This window comes from Strigops habroptila, chromosome 2, assembly GCF_004027225.2.
Source record: "Strigops habroptila isolate Jane chromosome 2, bStrHab1.2.pri, whole genome shotgun sequence".
Classification (NCBI taxonomy): Eukaryota; Metazoa; Chordata; class Aves; order Psittaciformes; family Psittacidae; genus Strigops; species Strigops habroptila.
Window position 1 is genome coordinate 13,045,040 of NC_044278.2, and position 27,425 is coordinate 13,072,464.

Consider the following 27,425-nt stretch of genomic DNA (forward strand, 5'->3'; position numbering starts at 1 on the left):
GATCATGCAACGTTATGTATTCTCAGCTAACAATAAACCGCTACCGAGCAAAGGAGGCAGCCGCCGGCCGCCTGATCCCGCTTCGGGAGGCACGCCCCGCACCCACTCCCTCCTCCGGAGGCACCGCACTGACCCACATGTTCCGCGACCTTCCGCCACGAGTGACACGAAGAGACGTTCCGCCAGCCCGCTGCATGCCCCGCCGCCGCGCTGCCCCCGGCCCCACCGCCAGCACCTAGGCCAGCGGCCGGGGCTCCGCGCCGCGCCGCGCCACGGGGGACCGGGGCAGGGCGAGGTGCGGAACGGTCGCTCACAGCTTAATGGCGCTGGACGGGCCCTGGGCAGCCGGGAGGGGGGCTGCGACGGGCGACCGCCGCCCTTCGTGCCAGGGGCTGTCGTGCCGCTACCCGGGCGGGGGCCGCGACTGCCCGAGCATCCCTCTAGCGTCGTCCCTGCCAACGCCTTACCCACAGTGCGGGATCCGATGCAGCCCATCACTCCGGCAGGGCTCCGGGAAGAGGCGGCAGCCTCAGCAGCGAAGAGGCGGAGGAGAAAGGGAGTGGGGGAGGTCGGAAAGGAGCCAGTCCCTTCAGCGGGAAACGCCGGGGTGGCCCAGCCGGGACCAGCGCGGGGTCATGGTCAGGTACGAGCGCGGGGTGCCCCCGCCGGGGCGACGCGGACGGGAGGAGAGCCCGCGGGCCAGGCTGTCATCTACCCTCGGCGCGCCTTCGCGCTTTGTTCCGCTCCCCTTGAGGCTCCCTCGCCGCGGCCGCGTCCCTGCCTCCGCCGTGCCCCCCGCCGCCCGCTCCCCCCTCGGCGGCTCCCCGACGGGGAGGCGGGCTGAGATTGGGTAAACAGCTCCGGCCCGGCAGCGCCGCTCCGATTGGCTGCCGGCCTCCGCGGCCCGCGGAGGCAGGGCCGGGCCGGGGGCGCGGGCCAGGACCCGCGGCGGGGCAGAAGCGAGGGTCCGCCCGGCAGGCGGACTGGGGCGGGCGGGACGGGACGGGGCGGGGCGGTGCTCCTCCCGCCCGCCGGGGTTGCGGAGCGGGGCGGGCACAGGTGAGCGGCGCAGGCCGGGAGCGGGGGGTGAGCAGGTGGAGACGGGGGGAGGCGGGAGGGGAGCGGGAGCATCCCCGGAAGGAGACGCGAGGGGCGCGGGGCCCCGGGGGGGCGGTGGTTTCCCGGTAACTACACTTGCCGACCCGACTCGATTACAGGCAGCCCCCTAGCGGCTGCCTCCCCCGGGGCGGGCCCGGCGCTCTCCGTCGCTGTCGCTGCCGGCTGAGCCGGGGCTGGCGGCCCGCGGCAGTCCCCTGTCTGGAGTGCCCCGGACCCCCCCCGGGGCTCCCTGCGGGGCTCCGGACGCGCGGGATGCAGATGTGCGGCACTGCCCGCCCGCTCCCCGCCGCCCTGCAAAACGGTGAAAGAAGCAAGCTCAACCTTATGGAAGGAAGATCGTGGAGGCCTTCCCCATGTCCTCCCCGGTAATGTGGCGCTGAGGAGGGATCTTTCCAGATGGAGAAGATGCTGTTAGGTCTGCTCCCTTCACAGACCACATTTTTCCTTACCTGGCAGCAGCTGCAACAGGCAGCGTCCTCCTGGCCCACCTCCCCACCACTGCAGGCTCTCCCCAGTCGGCTCCTTTCACCTTCCATCTCCAAAATGCTCCTGATTTCTCCCTGTCCTTTTGTGCTTCCCTCCAAAAGCCTCACTGATCTCACCAGCTTCCTTCCACCAATCTCTAGTAACAGCAAATTGAATTTTGCTGATCCCAAATGAGCCATTTTGTTCTCATCCTTGGGCCTGGAAAATTCAGTTTTTGTCTGCATTGCTGAGATGTCATAGAATCAATCATAGACTGGTTTGGGTTGGAAGGGACCTTAAAGATCATCCAGTTCCAACCCTCTGCCACAGGCAGGGACACCTCCCACTAGAGCAGGTTGCTCCAAGCCCCTGTGTCCAACCTGGCCTTGAACACTGCCAGGGATGGGGCAGCCACAGCTTCTCTGGGCACCCTGTGCCAGCGCCTCAGCACCCTCACAGGGAAGAACTTCTTTATAATGTCTCATCTCAGTCTCCCCTCTGGCAGGTTAAAGCCATTCTCCTTTGTCCTGTCCCTACAGGCCCTTGTCCAAAGCTTCTCTCCAGGTTTCTTGTAGACCCTTTAGGCACTGGGAGCTGCTCTAAAATCTCCCCGGAGCCTTCTCTTCTCCAGGCTGAACAAGCCCAACTCAGCCCGTCTCCATAGGAGAGGTGCTCCAGCTTTCAGAGCATCTTCATTGCCAAGTCATGACAGTAGAACAGCCCTGATTAACAGCGGTAGTGGGGAATAGGTAAATTCATTCATTTTCCCATTCACAACTTACAATCAGCCTAAGGAAAGAAAATAATATTCACACAGAACAGTAAGTAGGAAGTCTACTCACACAAAGTCAGTTCACTAAAATTTATGGTAGGAAGGACAGAAAAAACGATAGTAATGTCTGAATATATGCAGTTACGTTATTTTTCCCAATGTATCTGCACTGTTGAAACCTAAGTTGTAAAAATGCTGGGAAACCATGGATCTGATGGAACTTTGTTAAGCAGAGGTGTTTCAGAATCTCTGAAAAGTGGATCCATATTGACTTCCAGGGCTAAATGCAAGGAAAGGGGAAACAAAAGCAAATTGGAATGGAGGAGTGCTATATTAAGACGCAAAGCCTGTTTCTGATAAACCTGTTGTAGGTTGGTGACTGTCCAGCTACTGTTGTCACCTGTAGTTCTCTTGTAGACAGATCGATCAGGACAGCTGTCCTCGGGAGTTCCACCAAACAGCATCTGCATCTCACTGTAGCCTGAGATGTATTACTGACACAGCTGTTCCTCTGTTCAGAGAAATTCTGGTTTCACATTAATCCCCTTCTCCCCCTCACCCGCCCACCCAGTCTAAATCTGTTCCTTTGTGAACCTCCTTTCTGCGCTGTGAGTGATCTCTGCTGTGGCTTCTTTTACAGTGAAGACTTCAGGTAAGTCACATTGACTCGTCTTACTTTATTGCCCCTGTGTGATGCGTTTGCTTGTCTATCACTTTGTCTCAAGCTCAAAGCCATACCCTGGGTCCTAGCAAGTGCAGTTTGGCTTTACTCTCATTAAGGTACGATACCATCTATGTCAGTCTGCTCTGACTTCTGCCTCGGGGTGTGATTCCACAGGCAAGTGAGCAAGTCCCAGCACTTGCCCTGTCTGAAAAGCAGCTTTACAGTTCTTGATGGGTTGGTCTGCTGCTGCTTTAGTGAGGTGGTGGTTTACATAGGGATCTGGCAAGCACCTGTGCTGCTGCAGGGCAAGTGTCAGGTATGCACAGCAGCAAAAGAGAACTGGAAAGGAGGAGGGTTATACTCAAGTGTCTGTTTATTGACTCCACAGAACTATTGGACTGCTTCATGGCTGTCTTGCATGTTCTGATGCCACAAGCTCTCTCCTTTTATTTGCAATCAATATCACTTAGCTGCTGGACACACAACCTGTCTTGGCATGCTTTGTCTGCCATTTTTAACATAGCTGATTTGATCAAAGGATAGACTCTTCATCTTTTGGTTCTTACTCATACATTTATTCATTATGGATCTTGTATACACAAATGTCCATATTTAAAGTAAGTTTAATTCTTACTAGAAGTTGGGAAGACTTGGTTAGACTATCACCTATGAGTTTTGACACAGTTGCTTGGCTCTTCTGTACTGTAGGTTCCATACAAAAGGGAGCTCATCATCAATAAGCAGTCAATACCTAGAACCTTTACTTATTAAATTTGGCTACAAAACAATTACCATACAGTAGCATAAGAAAACAGCAGTTATTTTACATTCTGAAGAAATATATGATTTCATGAGAATATTACTTAATGGGAATTATCATGTAGGAGGGAAGTGACAGGACTGAATCTTTGAACAGGGGACTAAAACAGAGCATAAATCTAACTGTCTCCCACAGTTTCTGTCCTGAGCAACACTATTCTTCCCACTGCTGCTGCAAGGAACAGTGGTAAATGCCAAAACCTAAATTGTTTTGTTTCCTTTGAAATACGCTTTCTGACAGGCTCTGAATATTGTCTCTAAGCATGAGAAAATACAGCCTTAAACAATGAGGCTATAATTTCATGTAGGAAATTGTGTACGAAATACATTTTATAAGGGCTGATTTTAAATGCTGGTCTGAAAGATCTTCAGCTGTAAGTTTTCATCAGGGTCAGGAGATGGAGACATTTAAGTATCTAGAGAGACAAACATAAATGGATTCTTTACACGTCTGGATATCTCAGAAGGAAAGAGCAGTAGGAAGCAGCTACTTGCAACCCCCTAAATTATTTGTATGATGGGCTTATTGTAGAGCTGTAGACCTTCCCCTCGACAGACCATATTGTGAGAAGTATGCTGGGCAAGAGAGAAGGAAGAGCGTGGCTGTGTTCAGGTTGTTGTGAGCTGTAGGTCACAGCTGTTAGGAACTTCTGTTTGCAGAGCAGAGCTTCAGGGCTGCCTGAACTAGGTCAAGGATGCTGAGGGTGGAAGGGCAACATAAAGTTCTCTTGGCCTTTTTCTTCCCCCACTCCACCTTTGCCACAAATGCAACAAAGGAATTGATTGAGATGCCATAATCAACTTTTTAGTGTGTGCTCCTTGGTTTGGGGTTGAAAACAGACAAGGATCCATGCCTCTAAGAGCCTCTTCCCCCTGCCCCTCGCATCCAGGCAGAGTGGTCACTTTTATAGGTGTGAGCAGCAATGGTAAGGGGAAGACAACATACTTCCAGCAAAGCTAAAGCTAGTGACCTACTCAATACTCAGTAGAGGGGCTGGTTACAGCGCAGAAGAAAGCGGTTTCAGAACAAGCTCTGATTTTCACAACTTGTTCTAAATCTAAGGCACCTCCATCGTAACCCTGAAGACACACTTATGCAGTAACTTGTTAACTGTTTGTTTGCCTTTTAAGAGACGGCTGTTCAGCATTGTTTCTCTTTTCTATAAGCCATTGATGAATCTATTAAACCTACTTTTCTAGAGGTTCCCTATAGCTCTGTATAGAGATCTTATAAATACTGGAACAGCTTCTTCCTAAGGAACACTGCTTATAAAATACAGAGCTACTGTCACTGTCATATCTGCTGATCAAATTTATTCATCAGTTAATTATCAGGGATGCAGATTATATTGCAGTAGGTAATGTGCCCCCGTCATCTGCATTAGCTGCCATTTAAACCAGTTAAAATGAAAAAGAATTACCAATATAAATCTTGCCATTTTCAAGTAAACATTGCCAATCCCCAAATAATTTAAAATGTCTTCCTTCTGTCTACCATTCATAGACTCATGGAATCAACCGGGTTGGAAAAGACCTTTAAGAACATCAAGTCCAATTGTTACCCCAGCACTGCCAAGAACACCACTAAACCATGTCACTGAGGGCCTCATCTACACAATTTGGGAACACTTCCAGGATGGTGACTCCACCACTGCCCTGGGCAGCCTGTCCCAATGCTTGACAACCCTTTTGGTGAAGAAATTGCTCATAATATACAGTTTAAACCTCTCCTTGCGCAGCTTGAGGCTGTTTCCTCTTGTCCTATTACTTGTTACTTGGGAGAAGAGACCAGCCACCTCCTCGCTCACCTCATCCTAACATTAGTTCACGTCCCCAGAGGTCTCATTGGCAACCATGTCTACCCTCCCATGAACAGGCTCTGAAAAATGATTGTTCACCACCACCTCCCTTTCTGATCCTTTTAAATATCTTTATTTAAAATCCTGTGGCCTGACCAACTACTATCACAGAAAGACATAGAGAAACTTCCTACATGCTGCTTGCAAGATGTGTCTTTAGCTGTGGAAAAAAATACAGAGGCCTATGAAGTTCATGAGTAGGAGATGTTTACAAAAATAGTATCTATCAGATCTGTAGAGGCAGGAATCGTTCTCCAGGGACTGTTGCTCCAATATGCTTCTCTTCTGGCCTCCTGCCACTGGCAGTATGGATTCCCCAGTAAATGCTGCTTCTGGCAGAGATCTCTGATTGCTTCACAGAAGTAATGGAGTACTTGCCACAAGAGTTAATTCTATATCAAGCTGTATTAGCTACTGATAGGATTTTCGTGTGGACCAAAAAGGAAATGAGATAGCAAAATGACTCATACAGTTCTTTCTTGTTCAGAGCTCATTTGCTGCAGAAGACAAACAGAAAGGCTTGTTATGAGGTTCAAAGAATAAAAAAAGCAGTGCAAATGTAGTTCAGATCCTGAAGTGGTGTGACTTATCTGACATAAGTGTAAGGCTGAGTCCTTTCAAGCTGGGAAAATATTTGAGGTTGTGTGAATCAACTGAAGATTAAACAGGACAATAGGTGGAGGTATAGACGTAGGATATATTTGCATTGCATGTTGTGATATAAGCTCATGCTTACGTACACTCACGTCTGAGCAAATGCGATCTTGTTCTGCCTGCACCCAGTGGTCCTAAAAAACTTTATGAGAGCATCTTGGTTTAGTGCAGTGACAGAACTGATCAATCCACACCCCCAAGACTGTACTTACAAAAAATCCTCCTGGGTATTTTGTCCTATATTGCTAAAGAGAGGTAATGGTAAGCACCAAAACATCATTTTTCCTCTTCCCCTGCATGGTGAGTTCTCAAATTGGCCCATGCTGCTGAAGTCGAGACACAAACTTTGGATATCCTGGCATTATCTATTGGAAACTGAACATTGATGGAGTGTCCCAAATTAAGGACAACCTTACTCAGAGGAATGAAGTACTTTGCTGTTAGCCAGATACCTTAAAACCACTCATTTTGATGCAGGTTGAATTTTAAAACAATCTATTTCTGAAACAAATTTTAAGAATTTCTACAGTGGAGAGTATGTCATCCCAGCACATAAAGAGCAGGCAAGCAGTGAGCTAGCTGTAACCTAACAACAGACGGTACTCCCGTACATGCTCTGCTGCAAGATCTCTGTTGTGTGACCTCGCTCATGCGGCAGTATTCTATTAAAATTCTTTAGAACACAGAGGTTTGGCATATTGGTACACACACAAATGTTCAGTGATCGGTTGTTTGCCATTCTTTTCTCACCATGTTTGCCTTTCATTAGTTTTTCTTAAGGATTTGTAGTTTCACGGGTTTTCAGAACAACATTGCTGGTTTGCAGCTTTTCAGCAAGTGTAATATTCTCTCAGCATCTTCGTCGATGTTTGATTTTTATCCAGAGTCATGCAGAAGTGTCACATTCAGTTCCATATATATTAAGATCTCATCTTTCATACAGTTCCCATTTCTAGACTTCACAGAAGACCTAGAAAAGGAATTTACCATCTGGAACTGTGCTGGTGTGGTTTGTTCTGTTTTAATGTCACCAATGCCTTTGTAGCACACTGACCTACTGCACAGGATCATGCATCACCTTCCATTTGAGCCTGGAGAACCGCTGCTCTCTGGAACTGCTTCATAATATCAAAGCTCAGTATTAAAGAATTAGCAGGTCTAGCTTGCTTCATCTGTCATAGGCTTCACCCACCCAGCAACGCCATTCTGGCAAAGATCTTTCATAAATCTATTCTGCATCCTTGTATGTCCTTACCTTGTGTCTGAACCAGCTAAATGCCTGCTCACACAGAATGAGACAGGAGGTAGGCTGGGCTGAGGTCTGAAATTCCAGTTTCTTCTGCCATGGCCTGGGGCTTTTCCAGCGGCACATGAAATGGGAAGATGAGCGAGTTCACAGATAAGCGACTCTTTCCCACTCCTTCCCTGCCAGGAACAGCTCAGCAGATGCTAACAAATAAGAAGGAAAAATGAAAGGAAATTCCAGGAACGTAAGAGAAAGGGAACTTGGTGAATCTATGGCAGTCACCCTGAGAGTGTGCAGGTTCCTCAGCAGCAGGTAGATAGCCCCAAGAGGGGAGGTCTGAGGAGGTGGCTTTGGAGGGTCAAAAAGAGTACATGATGTGCACTTAAGAAAACAGATACCACCATTGACACAACTGTGAGATGTGTATTAGGGTGCAGGCATCTTTGATACAGTCTGAGTCTTATTTTGCCTTTTTTTAAATGTTTACTTCATTCTCTACTGAATGTCTCATTTCCAAACAGTGAAACACATAGCAGCTGCTTTTCCTCCAGGTCAGGTGAATCTATACTAGTGGGGTTGCTCAGACTGCATATTTAAAAATAATCCACAAGCAGTTAATGTGCTTTTTTAAATTCCCAGAGTTATGTAAAAAGGCACAATATTACAAAATATCAGTTGTCATCTCCTCACTCCCTTTGATACACTGGAGATGGGGAACTAGGAGCTCACAGAAATTGTAGATACTAGCTCTAAGGAGCTTTTTTTTTTGCAGTGTGGTTTTGGAGTTCTATAAATCTTATTAAAAACATATGAAAATACCCCAAACCTTAAAATCCAGTCTGAACGAAGAAAATACTTATTATTTAAAAACCTACTGATTCTGTCGTCACTGCTGAATTCTTGTCTCTGGAAAAATGATAGTGTAATATATCCAGAAGCAAAATATTGACTTAAAAATAGCCCTCATATTTAAAAAATCTTCAAAAAGTACCCTCTGCCATATAACACAGAGTAAACAGCTGCTGTGAGTAGGCTCTGGCAAATCAACATTGACTCAGGCTATTTTTGTCAGGCCTGCTGCTGTATCTGGAGGATGTGAATACATCTACCTGCTCTGCTGTGCTGCATTCTGTAAGGAATATGGTGGGATCCAGAATGCTTTTTTGGAGGTGACTCTTCCATTCCCATCTGTGTTTACAAGTCTTTGGAGGTCAAATGTTCTCACCTGCTGACAGCCACTTCACTAAGCACATTTGGGCCTTGCTTCTTTCTGTGTTCTCTACTGAAATCTGAGGAACAGGATCTCGGAAGAGGCTGCCTTGGTACCTTCTTATTGTCTTGCAACCCTTGACATCCTGATGGTGCTTCTGGCTAGGAGACATCCCCTACCAGAAGCAGGCCAGGAAAGAAGAGCATCCTGTCCTCAAACCCGTTGTGATCATAGCTGATCCTTGAAAGAAATACCCTGACTTCCTGGGGTTTGTGGCAATGCAATTCAAGAGGTGGCCACTAGAAACTTCTGGAATAATGATGTTTATTGATGCACTACACAGGACGTGGAGGCATATGTATCAGTACTGGGCTAAAGTCCATGTACAGGAAAGACAGCCACCAGTCTGGGTGGCAACCAGTAATGTCTGCAACTACTTCTTCTTAGAATTGTTTGGGTTGGAAGGGATCTTTAAAGCTCATAGAATCATAGAATAGCTAGGGTTGGAAAGGACCTTAAGATCATCTAGTTCCAATCCCCCTGCCATGGGCAGGGTCACCTCGCACTAAACCATGTCACCTAAGACTCCATCCAACCTGGCCTTGAACACTGCCAGGGATGGAGCATTCACAACTTCCTTGGGCAGCCTGTTCCAGTGTCTCACCACCCTCACAGTAAAGAACTTCTTCCTTATATCTAACCTGAACTTCCCCTGTTTCACTTTGAACCTATCACCTCTTGTCCTATCACTACAGTCCCTAATGAAGAGTCCCTCCCCAGCATCCTTGTAGGCCCAAGTCCAACACCCCCCTGCCATGGGCAGGGACATCTTTCACTAGCTTAGGTTCCTCAAAGCCCTGTTCAGTCTGAGGACAGTGGCTTGTCCTTACCCAGCATCTTTAAACTTCCACCAACCCTGTTCTGACTATGTTTTTCTCAGAAAAGCATTTTTAAATAGAATCAAGACATACATTGTTTCAATATATGGAGTTGGTTTTTTTTCACAGTATAATGCTATAATGAGCCACTACAGTGTTTCAGAAAAGTTTCCCACTTCTCACAATCGTGTCATAGGCCCATTCTTAGATAGTAAGGGCATAGGAAGGTGCACTTAATGCAGGAGCATGTCTTCTGCATTTTGGGAACCTTGGCTTTTCTCTGCTCTCACAGAAGGCTGCTTTTCCTTTCTATCTCCCCAAAGTTAGTTTTAATCTGCAGTAGGTAAGAGAACATTTATCACACTTTCATATTTACTACTTCTTCCTCAGTTTACTATCAGCTGGGAGAAAGACTTGAAACAATTGTAGATGAGAAGAGTTCTGGTCTCATGGTCCCTCAAATCACATAAATAATTGCTATGTTTAGGAGACTGGAATTCTTCAGGCACCAACTAGGTAGCTTGAAATTCCATTCCTTGCTTGGGAGTGCCGGGATTTGGAGAACAATTTTCGAGTCAAAAGCAAACACAAATGGAGATGTAGGACTCTGGCATAATCTGGTAAGAAAGTAAAGCAGATAGCATGCAGCATACTATAGGCTTCTCATTGGTGTAGGCTGAAAGACAAAATGAATTCTGAATCTATTCAGGGAGTCATTCCAGCCTCAAAACCAAGCCAGGAGCTTGAGAACAGTCAAAAAGAGTCTACAGTTTAGTGTCCTTCTAATCTTCATTGCAAGCTAAGGTCCAGATTAGGTCATTAAGTTGAATTTAGGCTATTAGCACCAAAGGGCTGATAACTGTCTGCGGCGATACCAAGTCTGAGGAGTTTGAGGCAATGAACCAGACCAGAACTTCATCCAGGTTCTTCGAAGCATTCCTCTCACTACTGAACCATACCCTCTACCCTTCTCTGTCCCATCCCCCAAGAAGACTCATTTGCAGTCTGTAGTCTAGCCCCTGTGGAATGCCTCCTTTTGAAACTTAGGAGGGAATGGATACAGGCAGTATTCCACACGTACATTCAAATTTGGACCTCTATAGACATTTCCTGTTTCTTGGATCAGGAAAAAATTGAAGCCAATTTACTGCACTGGAGAAATGCAGGTTGTCCAGTGGCTCCCAAAGCAAGTGGACAACTAGAAGTGACTAAGAAGGCTCTTTCCCTTTCAGGGTGTTACATCTGAGGTTGCTGTCATCTTGCACAGCTTGCCTTACATTGGTTTGGATATAATACATGGTTCTATTTCAAATTTACCACACCCTTGCACAAATCCACAGTATTTTCTGGCTTACTTCAAAAATACATTTTCAGTACAAATATATCCTTTTTTATAAAGTCTCATTTTTGTTTTATATTGTTAAGATAGAGGCTTGATGACCACCTTGGGAGGACACAGTTTTGGAAACCATGGGCGTAAAGGCCAAATAAACAGGAAGCAAAAGGATTATTGCTGGTAGGACTCAGCAATTTTTTTTTTCCGTGACAAACACCACATACCAAGGTGTTGTGAAGAAGGTGGGAGGCCCAGGAAAAGCAACGCTGCTCTGGAGAAATAGCTTTATAAACCAGTAATAATAACAGTGGTAACTCATCTGGGAGCTGCATGTCCTGCCAAGGAGCTCCTGCCATGGGGGACTGCTGCAAATGGAGCTCCTTCCCTGGACAGACACCACCCCAGACCCTTGCACAGCAAAGGTTTGTTCTGGGGTTTGTTTGTTTATGGCCTATTCTACTGTTTTAGTTAGGGTAATCTAATTGTATGTGTATGGCTACAATGACCTTCTGAAGTATATACATATATGTGTGTGTATTTGTACTACGCAATACTTTTCATAGTGGGATTTAAAGACCTGCAGTGACACTTCTCAGACATCACAGAGGCTCCGTGTAGCTGCTGAACAGCTCCCCTGCTTGGGGAGGGACACTTCTGAGGTGTGCTTTGACAGCAGACTTGGTTTTGAAGGGAAGCAGCAGAGAGACACCAGTTATCCGTCCTGGGCAGTTGGTTGTTGAGGGACTTCTCATAACCTTGGCAAACAGTATTCCTGACTGTGTGCCAGTTGCACAGGTGCAGGAGGAGGACTGGGCTCATAAGGACTGGAGGCTGTGCTGTTCCCAGTGCAGCTGTGTTTGGCACCCAGCTGTTGACACGCATCCTGCGAGGGGACTGAGGCACTCAAACTTGAAGCTGCCATTTGGTCAGGAGAAGGGCAGCTCTGCACATATCACGGCATCCATAAGAGTAGGAGCAGCAGCTGTGGCACGTGTCAACCTATGCCAGATGTAGCTTTTCACATGGAGAACACCCTGCATGAGGAGGGGAGTGAGAAACACACCAGGAGAGGGCTGTGCTATGGGAGCACAACAGATCTTAGGAGAGCTCTCATCAGGGTGCATTACACCTGCTGGTCCATATGGATGCAGACAACTTGCTGCACATGGCCCTGCCCTAGAGAATGTGGGCCTAACCTCTTAGTCTGGGAACAAAAGTGGACCCATTATATATACCCAACTCTGCCAGTAGGCCTAGACATAGCATTTAATACAGCACGGGGAAAGCTTTTCTTTTTTCCTTCTCTTACATCTATTTCCATTTTCATTTTATAGGCACCTAAACACTGCTAGCATACTCCTCAGTGCAGTACATGAATTTGCCACATCACTTCTGTGTGGCATTATTCCTTATTTATTCATTGCATTTCACAGCTGAATTACCAGTGAAGTTTCTTTATATCCTGCCTCCATGAAAACTTAGTGTCCTTGAACTCTTAAGAAATTCCAAGCTTTGATTTGACAGCCAGTACTGGGGCTTGTTTCCTGTCCTTCATCTCGAAGCACCTAGCTAGCACTGCATATTCTAAATCCCCCCCAACATCTGCTTTATAGGAGGCTTTCATTTCACCCATGGTGTAGAGTAGCATTCGCACCACAATATACTCCAAAATAGAACAATGCTTTTTTCAGGCATGGGACAAAGTGATTTATGGAGAGGACTGCTGCCAATTCCAGAACTTACAAGGTCTGGTACACCAAGCTGAGTGTACCTGCTGATCCATCTCCACCCAGAGAGCTAAAGGCCTATTCAGTACTAAGATTTTGCTTCAGCTAATGAGATTGAGTACAACTGTATACATCTCAAGGCACTAATTTCAGTTTGCAGCAGAGAAACACCTACTCTTCCAAGCAACGAATTGCATGAAGGAAGGTTGCTAGCATAAGGAGATTCTTATTTTCTTTAAAGCACATCTTTAAATCCACTGTATTGCAAGCATGACACCAAGTTAGAGTTTCCCCCGTGTATTCTGATGTATTCCAATTTGAGAATTCTGGCTTCCTCACAGTAAGGAGTTAATACTAAATGTCTAAGAGGGTCTGCCTTTCTTTTTCTTATTCCCATAGATCACGAAGGCTTATCTGCCTTCATGAGCTTTTAACATCCCCGCCTTGGTGGGAAATCAAACATGCAAACATCTGGATTTACAAGGTTGTGGCCAGAAAGTATTAGAGCACAGATATGTTTCTATATTCTCTCAGTCCTTTTTTAATCTCAGTCTGAGACATTCTTTGTTTTCTCTGGAGTCAGGGCTAGCCAGGGAACAGTGGCAGAGTGCTCCGAGGCCAGGTTGATTGTGTAAGGTGCACTGTGATGTTCCAGAAATCGTTAGCGATTCCACAATGAAATCTTTTTAGCTCTGCACTGACATCTTTACCCGAAAAAGAGGGAAGAAGATCGTCTACACTAGAAGAGTGACAGTGTTAGAAGACCCAGCACAGAGATACCTTCCTTATCCTGCATAATTACTTTGTGCATTAATCATGGGAGGTAACAGGGCTGATGCCATGCCTATAAAAGCAGCAGTAACTTCAGAATTATTTAGTAGCTATACAAAAGCTACAATGTCCCTAAGCAATTCATAGCTATAAATCAACAGTTCAACAGTGGCAGCTGTGTAAGGAGATGCTCAGTGTTACACATTGCTATGGGTGACATTTTCATATGGTATGTAACAATGAGAAACCTCACAGAGGGCCCAGCTTTACCAACTCCATAAGCTGGTTAATTAAGAAATATTACTTCTTTGTACAGACCTTGCTTGGAAAATTAAAGCTTTGTTTACACTTGATTCCTTAAGCTTTGGTGAGCCTCTTTGCACAGGTCTCTAATGTGACCATTTTCCAGTAGTGCACACAGGAGGTCTAACTGGTGTGGTCTGTGGTTTACTCACCTATGAGTAAGTGACAGTAAAGATACTAACGCTGTTGATAGGCGAGTCTTGGGAGCCGACAAGCCCCACGTTTCCTGAGCATTACTAAGTACAGTAATTCTCTAGGGAATTTGCAACAGTAAGGGAATTAACCCCCACATTAAGGCCAAATTCCAAAGTACAATGGTTGTGCAAAGCACATGAATTCTGTCTTTATTGGCATCCCTTCTCCCTGAGCAGCTTAGAAGCAAGGAGAGGAAGAAAAGACGGGGGCTGAAAGTTACAGACCCTGTTGTGCTGGGTCAGGCTGTCGCTGGTCTGCAGGAGGACTGACCCCGCAGCCAGCACTGGGATAAAAATAAAACCGGTGCGCAGCACATGCGATCCAACAAAGCAATTCAAATGGCTAGTGCTTTATATCAACCAGTTCACTGTTTAGCCTTGCAGCCAGTACAAGAACAAGTCGCTTTTCTGCACGGCGGAGTCATCTGATGTTTGCTTTCATTTCTGGAAGGCTGGGGAGGGGCGGCGTGAGTCAGATGCTCTCGCAGCTGGTTCGTGCGAGGAAGAGGCCAGCAGGGACCCTGACTCACCAAGAGCTGCTCAATTTCCTCCTACAGCTCAGGTCAGCGCCTGGAACCGCAACCGCGGGCTGGGGGACAGCGGTAGACCTCGGGGCGGGGAGGGGGGAGCCCGGCAAACGCTTCTGCTTTTGTAACCGCTGCCGAGCGGAGAGACCCCCCCTCCGCGCAGCCCGGGGCTACCGCCGCCCCTGCGCGCCCCGTCGGCAGGCGGTGAGCGCCGTCCCCCCTTACCTCAGCCGCATTCCCCAGCGAGTGAGCTCAGCTTCGCGCAGCCTCTCTCCTTTTATGGTCAAACAACTTTGCCTGGGCGAGGCTTTTTTGGTGAGTTGTTGGCAGCGGCGGGGCTCGGGTGCTCCCCCCCCGCCTTTCACCGCTGCTGCCTTCCCGGCCGGGCGGGGGGCAGCACTGCCCAGCCTCGCCAGCTCCGGAGCTGGGTGCCGCGTTTCCCTGTCCCCGTCCCCAGAGGTGAGTCTGTGCTCTTGGCTTAGCGAAAAAGCTTTTGTCTGCAGCGCTGGGGCTGGCGTTGAGCAAGTCTTGGGGTGTTCGGGCGGGAGGGCGCGTTTCCTGCCGCTCGTCCCGCCGGGAGGGTTGCTCGCCGTGTACAGAGTGTCTCGGTCGCTTTAGGGCAGACTGTTGGTCCTGGGGTTCCGTCAGAAGAGAGGTTCGGGGATGTGTGTCTGGTGAGTTTTCCTCCTTCCCTCCCAGTGAAATGGAGGCAGCTCCGGTATAGCTGCAGCAGTGGGGGATGGGGGAAGGTGTTGCTTGGTTTTATTCGGGACGAGCTCTCTTTTGTGTGCGAGCGGGACACCTATGGAGCCTTTTTTTCCAGATGTGCTTGAGAGAGGGGAAGCTGGGGCTCTTTGGGCGTGAAATTGGTTTAATTCATGAGGTTTTGCCTCTTTGGGAGTGCCCTGAGAAAGCGAAGGTGTACTTGTAAAGTCGTAGAACTTCCTCGCGTTTTAAGTTTGTTTGCATGGCTTTTTGGAGTTTTTCCTCCCGTTTCCCCCCCCTGTGCATAGGGAGAAGGCAAGCCCAGGATATATGGGAGAAGTTTGTAGATCTGAATGTCCCCCTCCCGGTCCGTTTGTTTTAGGGTTCTGCCTTGCAGCTTGCATAGCTGACAGGACTTTGCTCTCTTTGAAGCTTTGTAACTTTGGGCCAGGCTGGGAGAACTTTCTGGAATTAGTCTGTATGAGAGGATGAAACTAACCCGTAGCTCCTATATCTGTTTAATCTGTTCACTTCGTATTCTATATATTGTTGCTTTAGTTTTCCTTCTGACCCCTCTCAGTTGGGAGGAAGTTGGCAAATAGGGGAAGTACACATGTGGCGTGTCAGCCCACAGTGCTGGGCCAGCTTTTATGGGGGCTGCCTGTGTGACTGGAGCCGAGCTGCTTTCTGCCAACAGAGGGGAAAAATAACACTGAGCTCTCTGCTTCCTCCCACTTTGGCTAACCCCAGAAAAGTAGCTGAGTTTTTGAAAGTGGTGTCTGGGGGTCAAAGAGCTGAAAGCTGTCTGGGTGCACAAGAGGTGGCAGGCCCACCATTGGACCTTCTGGGAGGTGACCCTGCTGCTGAGGGAGGCGTCACTGGGATTTATCCTACTTCTCCTTGCTCTCTGTTAGAGAGGAACAGTGTATGAGGCAACCAAGTATCCTGACTGTGTCCTTTAGGGACATCTTTCTTCATAGCTCCACTAGAGTCATCTTAAATGCTGTTACAGCAGGAAGAAAAATCTCTCCCCTGAGGGAAAAACATGAGGATGGGAAGGATTTGAGATTAGGTCTGCTGGTGTGACGCTCCCTCTCCAATAGCTGTTACAAATAGCGCCACAGGACTTGCATAAGCTGTGTGTTTCTGGTAGAGCTTAGGTGGTCCTGTGAAGGCTGTAGGGCTGGGGGTGTCTCTGCAAGGCCAGCCTTTGCCAGCCTGTTTGGTCTGGGTTGGGTGGACGGATAAACAGAAGTGAGGATGAGCAGGGGCAGCTGCTGGATGGGGACAGCTCTGAGCAGAAAGGGCTTGAAATGTGTCATGGCATAGTGGGAAATGGGCTGTTTTGGGTTAAGGGAGCTAGCAGCTGCTGGCAGCAAAGACAGCCCTCTTTTTGTGAAGCAGCTGATGTCCCAAGACTGTCTTGTCTTTGTGTTGACGTTGTCACTGTGGTGTTCTGCTTATAGTGCTGACAATTCTGGTAGAACTACTACCAGGTGGTTCATTACACCATAGTGAAACAGTGGGGCATAACGCAGAAGCCTCTGAAGAAAGGCTGGAGGTCTTTTCAACAGCTTCTATAGCTCAGTGGCCAGCTGCAGACTCAAGGGAGTTGGCTGGTTCCTTCTGACTTGCCAGTCTATTGACCCCTACAAGTCTGAGGGATTCAGGACAGACCTCGCTTATTACTCTTCTGCGTTGGCCCTTTCCCGTGCTGGATCATGTGGGAGATGCTCAGCACAGCTTTTTGGCTGCTGCTTACTGTTGCAGCCTCTTCCTCCTTTTGAAAAGCCCAGAAAAGTTTGTCGAAGCCTGTGCAATTCATCAGCTCTGCACAAAGGGAACAAAAAGTGCAGCAGCATGTACTTAACATTTGTCTATGTTGTCACACGCTTGTGACCTGGAGGAGCATAACATCTAGATCTTGCCATACTGTACTGAATCGTGGGAGCGCTTAGAACGGGGGCAGGCAGGTCTTATCAGCAGCCACGGGTGATGTTTGTGGCACCAGGGCTGTCTGTCCCAGCAGCTTTTATTGTCCGTGTGAGAGAGGCCGGCAGTGTGGAGTGGCACCGATTTGAACATTGGCACAGAGCCGCTGTGCTGGGGGAAGCGCTATTGTGCTGGGGTGTTAGGAGAACTATAGGCATGCCGGGCTTTACAACAAAGCATCTGGCTTCGTGGAGATTTCTAGCACGGATAAGATTTCTGGCTTGGATTGCCGGGCTGAGGGAATCCTAGAAATGCGGCTGTCATCATGAGCCCTGCGGTTTCTGAAGCAGCCGGCTTGGCGGGGCTGTCGTCTGGCTGTTCGAGCCTGGTGATGGGGAGGAGTGAGCGGCGAAGGTTGCTATGCCCGCTTGCCGCAAGCGGAGCGCCGGCCTTTCCCACTCCCACAGCGCGTCCTTGCGCAGCGCAGGGCCGAGCCCTGGTGCGGCGGTGCTGCTGCGCCCCTCGCAGCCCCCGGGCACGGGCGGAGCGGCGGCGGCCGCTTCCTGGCGGGGGCAGGAAGGAGGGGAAAAGCGGGCGAGATCCGGGGAGGTGACAACAGGGAGCTCCTCACCCGCCCCGTGCTGCCGCCGCTGCCCGCAGCATGCAGAGCTCCGGAGGTAAGGGATGGGGAGTGCGAGGGGTGCGCCAGGGTCGGACGGGCGAAGGGGGAGGTTACCGGGGCTGTCACAGGCAGAGGTCAGGAGGAACCTTTTGGTGTTATTGGGTAAGTGGGGGGGAGGAAATGCTAATTCCAGTTCTGGGAGAGCACGTATGGGAGCACCCCTTAGGGTGTGTGTGGTGGGTAACATGCGTTCTGGTGGCCCACTGCTGTCCTCTCCAGCATGCTGCGTGCAGGGTTCTTGTGCAGCAGAAAGCTTGGGTTTCTCTGTGGCAAGAAGCCCTTTGTGGTTAATGCTGTACTGAACTGAAATGGTGAAGCGTGCTGGCTCATTCAAGCTGTCTGCAGTTTCTGTTCCTCCTTCTTCCCGTGCTGATCCTGGAAGTGCTCTGCGCTCTGCTCGGGCACCTCAGCCTCTGGATGGACTTAAACTTCTGTATCCCTCTGTTTCACATGTTTCTCTCTGTTAATTTCCACTCTGGCCCACGGCTGACTTCATATCAGTTTTCTCCCTCTTCTTTCCTGCCAGGTGCTGAGAAGATGGCCTCCCCAGGTGCCCCAGGGACCCGCATGACGTCTGCAGTCAACATCAACATTTCCACCCCTTTCTTCTACAATCCACAGAAGAAGTTTGCACCTGTGGTTGCCCCTAAACCCAAGGTGAACCCCTTCAAGGCTGGGGATGCATCAGAGCCGTCGCTGCCCCCGCCTCCTGGAGCTGGCGCGCAGCGTGCTCAGATAGGGAAGGTGGGGGAGATTCCGTCAGCATCCATATCCCTGCTGCCAGAAGGTAGGTGAGGGCTGGCGTGACAGATACGTATTTTTAAATTCCAGGGGTGTGAGGTCTGTAACAGGGCTAAACATGAGAACAGGGGCATATCTGCTGTAAGCGATGGATGTTCCTGCTGTAGAGGCTGGCAGGTTCCGGAATGAGTTAAAACGACTGTAAAGGGATACCAGAGTACATAGAACTTGCATTAAAAATGGAAGCTGGATGGCAATCCTGCATTGCACTGGTGCTAGAGGAATGCAATTGATTGTTTTTTATAGTATTCCCTGAGTGCATAATTGTGTAACTGCAGTCAATTTCTGGCCAGCATGTCTGGGAGCAAGTATGTTGGAGGCAACTTCACCCTGATGGTGGTGAATCATGCCACTCTCCTTGTTGATTCATCTGAGCTCAAGCTGGTTGTCTCTGATTATAGAGATCCTTCTCATGGGCTCTTCAGTTGTCATCTTCGCTGCTGCTGGAGATGGGGGGGAAGAAAAAATGGCATGAAAAACTGGTGGAAGCTGTCAGAAACAGCTGTGTATGGCTTGTAGTGTTTTACAGTTTTGCCTAGTGGTTTGGGTTGGGTGTGTTTTCCTGTGCAGAGTGACTTCTTGGTCTATTAGTGTGGTTTCCTTTGTTTTTTTCTTTCTATTTCCTGTGGTGGTGGTGTGTTTTTGTTGGTTGGTTGGATTTGTGTCCTCTGACAAGCAGAAGGTTCCTAGTTTTGTGGCTCCCTACTTGGAACTGATCAGCGTGGGGCTATCAGAAATTTCTCTAGGGACCTCTTGCTAATGCTTGATGTTGTGCATTACCCCAAGGCTCTATCAGGGTGCACCTCAGTCAGGATACGCGTGTTAAGGTAACGTTAACTACTGTGTTAAATGTCTTTCACTATCTAGTATAGAGTGTGCAACACTGATGGTTTCTAGGTTGGCAGCTGACCTGTAGGAAGGCAGGTTCTGTGCTCAGAAGAGACAGATTATGAAGCCAGGAGTCACAAGGGTCCCCATATTGGTGTTTCTGTCTCTTAGAATTGTACCAGCTAACTCCGACCTTTTTCCTCATGTGTTGTTGGGGGGTTTTGCTATAGTTGCGTGGATTAGGGATGTCTTTGGGAAGGTCTCAAACCGACACAAATACATAACCTGAAGTACAGAAGTAGATAGATGGATGTTAAAAATTATTTTTCAATACAGAATGCAATTGGAGTATTAGGTGTTTTTGCTCCACTTCCTTCTTTCCTTATAAATCTTATCATGGAGGAACTAACTTAACAGAAAGATTAACAAAGAACCATTGGGCTTAGGCTGCTGTCACCATTGGGTGAGGGCTGCCAGCAAGACATCTAAAGTACAAATGAACCACCAAAACTCAGTCATGAGAGAAATGCATCTGATTTGATCCTTCTCTGATGCATCTCTTCAGTCCTTTCCCTTTCTTATACACTCCTCAACCAAATAATAGTATAACAAAGCCATAGTAACTGGTCTCTTTGTCTTAAATGACAGGATGGCTAAGTTAGTATTGCTGTCGGAATGTTGTATTTAGTATTGATCATTCTATAAATCTGGTACAGTAAGTTTGTGGGAAACTTTTTTGTTTGAATAATTCATAAAACAAGCTTTTAGTGCATCTGAAACAGTGTGACAGCAGATCAGGGCTTTGTTTCTGCAATATTCTTTATCGGTTCAATAAACCAAAAGGCAAGCATATACAAACTTGAACCCAAACTGTAAGTTTCAGAGGAAAAAATGCCAGCCTAGTATTACTTCCTCCCCCAAGCAGAAGTTCTGTTTCACAAGAAGGTTTGGAAGAGGTGCTGCATACCAGTGCAGTTTATGCATTCCACTAGCTAATTAAGATTTTGGATTTCATTTTCTGAAAGGGCAGTATTGTCTCCCTTAGGTTACGTATGAGAAGTCCTTATAAAGTCTGCTGGCAGTAACTGCATATAAAGATGGAACAGTTCAATTACTGCTGTTGAAAGTTGCACATGGAGTAGCAGGAGTGAAAAACATGGTCTTTCACCCTACTGCTGGTTTGGGCTAGCTAGGGAGAAGGGTGGGTGTATAGAAGAAGGGATGTGGAAGTTATGCCTCCTTGTCTTCAGTGTTCTTTGCTGCTTGGATGATAAGAGGACAACTTCTCCCATCCACAGTGAAGGCAAGAGTGTTCATATTTATTTGGCTGTGGTGTAGTAGAAAATGTCTCTTTTTCCTGTTCCACATCTTTGGCAAACATGCATAGGTAGAAGCAGTGGGGTTTTCTTGTAGGAGATTGAGGCACTCTGGTGCTTTTCAGCCTGCTTAAAAAGGGCTTTAGAAAATTTCTCATCCTCATGTGTATTGGGTACGGGGATGTTTTAGCTTCCAAAGTGAAAGCTGTTTTAATTTCCTAGAGAAATAAAGCAGTTTCAAAGATCCCTCATATGAATAAGGTTTAGTTGGTCCAACTCACCTGATTTTCCTCCCTCTTGTTTCTCGTAGTGCTTATTAGTCAGTTGTGAGGTGCCAGCTTATTCTCCTGTAATAATACTGCCTCTTCAGGGTCCTGGGTTATCTGCTGGCACTCCTCCTAATGTTGCTCTGTATGTAGCAATCTGAGCCAGTTACTGACAAGAGAAACATGCTAGTGACCAGTGAATGAGAGGAGGGGTGAGAAAGGGCATAGTAAGACATGTTTCCCAATTATACAATAATTATTCCCAGTAACTAATTGTAGCAGATAATGAGGGAAGTTTCTGTGATGGCAAACAGCTTTGGACTAGGTGAAAGCCAGCCTGTGGAGTTCAGTTGTCCCTGATGTTGTCGCCCTGAGTACTGAGGAAGTACTTGCTTTAATACCTTCAAGACCCCTTTTGGGGTTTGTGCTGGCTAATAGTAAGAAATGGTCCAAACTTGCTTTTGTTCATTCTTCCCCACAGACCTGCCGCTGCCTCCTCCTCCACCACCTGGAGAGGAAGCAAATTTCTCCTCGAACTGTGCTTTTCCCCCACCTCCACCTCCCTTTGAAGAGCCTTTTCCACCAGCCCCAGAAGAGGTTTTCCCTTTGCCGCCACCGCCACCAATGTTTGATGAAGGGCCTGTGAGCAAGGGACCTGCCCCACAGGTGAGTGTGGTCAAGGGAAGTGTGGTTTCCTGTAATACTCTGTGAGTTGGGAAAGCTTCTCACTACTCTCTGAGCTCGGCAGCAGGAAGCCCTGAGATCTGGGAAAGCAGAAAATGCTATCGCCCTATGGACCAGCATAGGTTAGGGTCAACTGGCCAGGCTACAGCTCTCTGCAGATGAAGGACCTGGTGCTCCTGATGGACAGCGAGTTGAGTGTGAGCCAGCAATGCACCCTTGTGGCTATAAAGGCCAACCACATGTGCTGGGCTGCAGTTTTGACAGTGCAGGACAAGGACAGTGATGATTCCTCTCTGGTTCTAGTGAGGCTACATCTTGGAAAACTTTCCAGTTGAGCTCGCAGTGTAATAACCCAGAGGAATACTGAACTAGATGTAATCCAGCAAAGGGTCATAGCAATCATTGGGGGTTGGAGCTTATGATGACAGAGCTGGGTTTGTTCAGCCTGCAGAAGAGGAGGCCAAGGCAGGGATGTAACCGCAGTCTGCTATACCTAAAGGAGGGCTGGAGAGAAGACAGATTCTTCTGGCTGGGGCACAAGAAGAGACAATGGACATGAGCTGTGGCAAAGGAAATTCCTTTTGGACAGAAGAAAAAGCTGTTCCACTCCAAGGGTGGCTTAACACTGGCAAAGGTGGCTGGAGAGGCTGGGGAATCTGCATCCTTGGGAATGTTCAGAAATCACCTGGACAAGGCCCTGAGCAACCTGATCTAGCTTGTTAGCTAGAGTTAGCCCTGCTGTGAGCAGGGTGTTGACGAGAGAGCAGCAGATGACTTTTTTCCCACCTAAATCTGTCTGTGAGTTTCTTTGGGCTGTGCCTTTTCCTGCTGTTTGTAGACCTTGGAGACTGTGCCCTGTTCATGCTCACCGACTTGCTCTCCATTCAAAGCAAGGAGCAGTTCTGCACCACAGTCCAAAGCACAAAAATCTGCTCTTGTAAGAGCGTACACCTGGTTCTCTGGCTGTTCCTGTAATGTGCTCTGCTCACTCTTTCCTCATGGATGGTGGTATAGGAACGTGGCAAGATGAGCAGCATTGATCTTGAGATTGACTCACTGTCCGTAATGTTGGATGACATGGAGAAGAATGACCCCTTCAGATCCCGGGTGAGCTCTCCAGAATGTTGGAAGTGGAAGAAGAGATGACTGGTTTGCTGAATGGAGGTAGTGAGGATTAAAATGTCTGGATAAACCATAGTGCAAAAGTGTATGTGAAGGACCAGAAAGCACCGATCTTGCAGTTTGTCAGGACTGCTAAATACGTAACAGTGTGGAAACTCTTAACATTGTGGGTCTGGGGTAGCTGCTGACACTGCTATAGACAGCATGTTTTCTCTTCCACCTTGCTGACAATTGCCTGTTTCTCTCTGTTGCTTCCCTTTACAGATATCTCCAGGATCCACAGGTTCTCTGGAGAAACCATCAGCCCCAAAAGCCCGTGTGGAAATACCATCTGCATCCAGAGATACTCCTCCTTCCTTTCCTTCCAAGTTCACTCCAAAGCCAAGTGGAACCTTATCTTTCAAACCCCCTGGAGCAGATTTGACCCCAGCCCCATGGTCAGCCCCACAGCAACACAAGGAGCCCCCAGCACCGGTCCCTCCACCACCCTCTCTCCCTCCTGCTCAGCCTACCCCTACATTCACCCCACCTAAGTCTGTTGCTGGCTCTCCTAAGTCTGGGTCCAAATCAGGTGCCAGTGTTACCATGGCTCCCTCAAACTCTGCAAGATATCCTACCTCCCTTCAGACTCAGTTCACAGCCCCTTCACCTTCAGGTCCCTCCTCTCGGCCACAGCCTCCCAATTTCACCTATGCCCAGCAGAGGGAAAGACCCCAAGTGCAGGAGAAGCCGCGTCCAACAGAACGACCTGCAGCTGCAAAAGACACGGTAGGGGATAGAGCCGTGGGGTCAGTGCCTTTGGGTGGGCACCACTGGAAGTGAAGTTGGAAGATGAGGAGGGAGGGTCTGTCCTAGGCTAGAGGAGGCTGTTACCCCTCTGAAAGAGAGCTGTAGCTAGAGATGGTTGCGGAAAGGGATAGGGCTTCATGAAAAGGTAGAAAGAAGCAAGCACGGTGGGTGGAAGGTTGTTTTCTAGAGAGAAACACAGAAACAAGGTAAGGTAAGTAGGTTTATTAAGGACAGGGTGGGAAGGAGTCTGTGTAGGCATAAAGAAATTAAAACACCAGTTCCCTTCCATTGGTATCGGAGCACTGAGGTGAAGGGGGGGGGTGTGTGTGGGTACACATCCTATCCTCCAACCAGAAGACACAGTTAAAGTATTTCCCTCCCAGCACCTCTCGCTGCAGTCCTCATGACCCAATGCAACTCAAACTAAAAAGGCTAGAGGTGCCTCTATTTGTAGAAGAGAGCTGAGCTGGGGACCAGCTGTACAAACTGTCCATAAAATAGCTCTGTTGTAAAGCACTTGGAAGTCCTGGCAGACGGCACGGTGAATGTGAGTCAGCAGGGCACCTTTGAGGCATTGAAGACAAACCATGTTGTGAACTGCAGCAGGTCAAGGGATGTGATTCTGGCACTCTCCTCAGCACTTGTTACTGCGTCCAGTTTTGGTCCCCCCACCTTTCAAGAGAGACTGAAAAATTGGATAGGGTCCAGCAAAGGGGAGAGACTTTTTAGCAGGGACTGTTGTAATGGGACAAGGGGCAGTGGTTGTAAACTGAAAGAGGGGAGATTCAGGACGTTTTTACAATGAGGGTGTTAAAACACTGGCACAGGTTGTTGCTCAGAGAGGTGGTGGATGCCCCATCCCTGGAGACATTCAGAGCCAGGCTGGATGTGGTTCTGGGCAACCTGATCTAGTTGAGGGTGTCCCTGCTTGTTGCAGAGGGGTTGGACTAGATGAGCTTTGAAGGTCCCTTCCAACCCAAACTATTCTATGGTTCTGTATGTGTCCTCAGGGATCGAATGTTTCTTCTTCCTGCAGCATAGACCCGCAGGCTCCAACGCAGATCCACCTAGGGGAAATTCCTGTCTGACTATGAAGGAGGTAGAAGAGCTGGAGATGTTGACCCAGAAACTAATGAAGGATATGGAGCATCCGCCCTCAGCAGAGGCCGCTACTTCTGGTGCGTTCGCTCAGCTGACAGCAGTAGGGCTGTGAGGGGTTTTTATCTCTCCTAATCCCTTTCTTCTTCCATTGACAGAGCTCTGTGGCTTCTGCCGGAAGCCCCTGTCACGAACCCAGCCAGCCGTGAGGGCCCTGGACTGCCTCTTCCATGTGGAATGCTTCACCTGCTTCAAATGCGAGAAGCAGCTGCAGGGGCAGCAGTTCTACAATGTGGATGAGAAGCCCTTCTGCGAGGACTGCTATGCTGTGAGTTACTGGGATGAACGCTGCTGGAGAGAGCTGAGCTTGCCGTGGTTGCTCTCTCTTGCTTTCCCTTCCTCCTTCCACCTCGCCTGTTTGTGGCATAGCCTCCCAGGGGTTGGGAACTGGATTAATGTGTCTTCCTTGTTTCCTCTGGGCTTAGGGGACCTTGGAAAAGTGTAGTGTCTGCAAACAGACCATCACAGATCGGATGCTGAAGGCCACTGGTAACTCATACCATCCCCAGTGCTTCACCTGCGTGATGTGCCATACCCCTCTTGAAGGGGCCGCTTTTATTGTGGACCAGGCCAACCAGCCTCACTGTGTGGATGACTACCACAGGTATGGAGAGAGTATGTGTATGTGGTGTCTGAAAGAAGGCAGATTCCCTCACAGCTGTTTAATTTTGATGCAGAATGGGGTTGGGTTGCCCATGTGAGCAACAGACATTAAGTTAAAAATGAGTCAGCAATGTACCTTGTAGCAATTAGATCTTTTCCCACTTAAACAACTTTGTGATTTATTATTCCTCTGCTGCTAATAGTGTTGTATGGCAGTGAGAAATGTTCATTGGCTGTCACCACGGTGGCTGTGATTTCCTCCATATTTGTGTGTGTTGCAGGAAGTATGCTCCACGCTGCTCAGTCTGTAGTGAGCCCATCATGCCAGAGCCTGGAAAGGATGAGACAGTGCGTGTTGTGGCATTGGAGAAGAATTTCCACATGAAATGTTACAAATGTGAGGTAAGCCTAGTGGCCCCACTCCTCCTGTGCTCATCACCAGCAACTGGACCTCTTTGTCTTCTATCCTGACTAAACACTAAGGTTGTTTTGAATTAATCTGGAGCATTTTTGAAGCAGGTTCAGAAAAAGATAAGGCATTCAGTGACCACAGGTCCATGAAGAAGGATTATGCAGGGTTGTAGTCTCTAACATCGCTAAAACAGCAGTTGTGTATACTGTGGGAACATGCTGGGATCACAGAAGGGGCTTGCTCTTCCCTCGAAATAGTATCTCCTATTAGCACCACCAGAAGCAGAGCAGTGGGCTGTGAGCCATTATCCTGACCCAGTGGGGGATTTCTTGCATCCTTGAATGCATTTATCCTGCTGTTGGCTATCATTGAGCTCCCTCCCTCTTTTCTTTCCCTGTTTAGGACTGTGGGAAGCCCTTGTCCATTGAAGCAGACGAGAATGGGTGCTTTCCACTGGATGGGCACGTGCTGTGTATTAAATGTCACACCATTCGTGCCAAAACAGCACGCTGAGGAGCTTGTAGTGGGCATCCCCTTGAGACCCCTGCACTCAATACTCTTCCCCTCCCTGCATTGTCCTATCCCTCTGCCTGAGAAGGCAGATTGCTACCAATGGAGACTATGCCAGCACAGCTCTTTACTTATGTAGGATTCACTGCTCCTAGACTTCTCTCTGCACACCCACCAGGAAGGAACCTCTCCTCCTGTTGCCACATCCTGGCCACCGTGTATTCCAGGCTGGGGGCTGTGATGGTGAGTGCACAGTCTCTGTTCCTTCAAGGCTGGAGGAGGAAGACCAGACCTCCACCACCACTGCCTCATGGAAGTGGCAAGAATGACCTGATGGCAGGTGCTGGGAGGGGCTGAGCATCATTCTGTCCCACGGAGCCAAGAATGGCCATTGGACCTTAGAAGGTGGAAGCCTCCATCTCGGTACCACTTCTGTCTTCATTTGGTTTTCCCTCTTGCTTTCATGATGAGGAAGTCTTGCCCTACCCCATCTCTTGCTCCTGGGTTAGGGTGTGGAGGCAGAACACATTGGGAATCCCTGTTATTGTTGCTGTGAAAAGCTAACCTAGTATAGCTTTTCTGTCTCTAATGGATTTTACTGGCTGTCTTGTTACTTTTGATTTCCCCCTTAGCCAGATTAAACTGGCAGCATTTGGAATCCTGCCCTGTTCCCGAGTTTGGAAAGTTGTTTTTCAATCTTTCTCCCTCCCCAGAATGAGTCACTTCCCAGTGTGTTTTCTGGGCAGCCAGGCTGGGCACCAGAGTAGCAAAGCGGTCCAAAGAAAGCATGTTTACAGACCGTCATAAGGACGGGCAGCACACGGTGAGGAGGTGTCTCAGTGTGTGGAAGAGGATTCAGCAGACTAAGGAGTGTCTCCCTGTTCCAGTAGGAATTCTTTCACTGCTGTCAGTGAAAGCTGTGGTGTAATAGCAATGTACTATCTGGCTCTAAGTGTTACTGCACTGAGCCCCATTTCCTGGACTAGAAACTCTCAAACCGAACAAAGCTTTTGAATAGCTACACTGTGCCAACCACTGTTTGCATTCAATAAAATGTAGGGTTTTTTCCATGA

General features: G+C 48.4%; 2 protein-coding genes across 17 annotated transcripts in view; one reads left to right on the forward strand and one right to left on the reverse strand.

The window, feature by feature from the left end:
- Nucleotides 1-1,105, reverse strand: part of FAM131B (family with sequence similarity 131 member B) — a 36,236-nt gene extending 35,131 nt beyond the window's left edge. Inside the window, exon 1 of one of the 3 annotated variants that reach the window (XM_030471523.1) lies at nucleotides 468-1,105. In XM_030471523.1, the coding sequence (XP_030327383.1) occupies nucleotides 468-495 (28 nt within the window). In that variant the 5' untranslated portion in view covers nucleotides 496-1,105. Of the gene's footprint in view, nucleotides 1-133; nucleotides 194-467 lie in introns of those variants that run through there. The other 2 variants (XM_030471522.1, XM_030471524.1) reach the window with 2 other exon arrangements.
- Nucleotides 37-27,425, forward strand: ZYX (zyxin). Of its 14 annotated transcripts, none has more exons than XM_030471513.1 (10): nucleotides 277-295; nucleotides 18,390-18,650; nucleotides 21,556-21,740; nucleotides 22,773-22,865; nucleotides 23,145-23,648; nucleotides 24,706-24,847; nucleotides 24,926-25,095; nucleotides 25,253-25,431; nucleotides 25,712-25,832; nucleotides 26,245-27,425. In XM_030471513.1, exons 2-10 carry the CDS (start codon nucleotides 18,401-18,403, stop codon nucleotides 26,353-26,355), a joined length of 1,755 nt encoding a protein of 584 aa, XP_030327373.1. In that variant the 5' UTR covers nucleotides 277-295; nucleotides 18,390-18,400; the 3' UTR covers nucleotides 26,356-27,425. The 14 variants fall into 14 exon arrangements, with proteins under 14 accessions (XP_030327378.1, XP_030327373.1, XP_030327380.1 ...); XM_030471520.1 differs by lacking the exon at nucleotides 277-295 and adding an exon at nucleotides 483-643; XM_030471512.1 differs by lacking the exon at nucleotides 277-295 and adding an exon at nucleotides 1,041-1,059.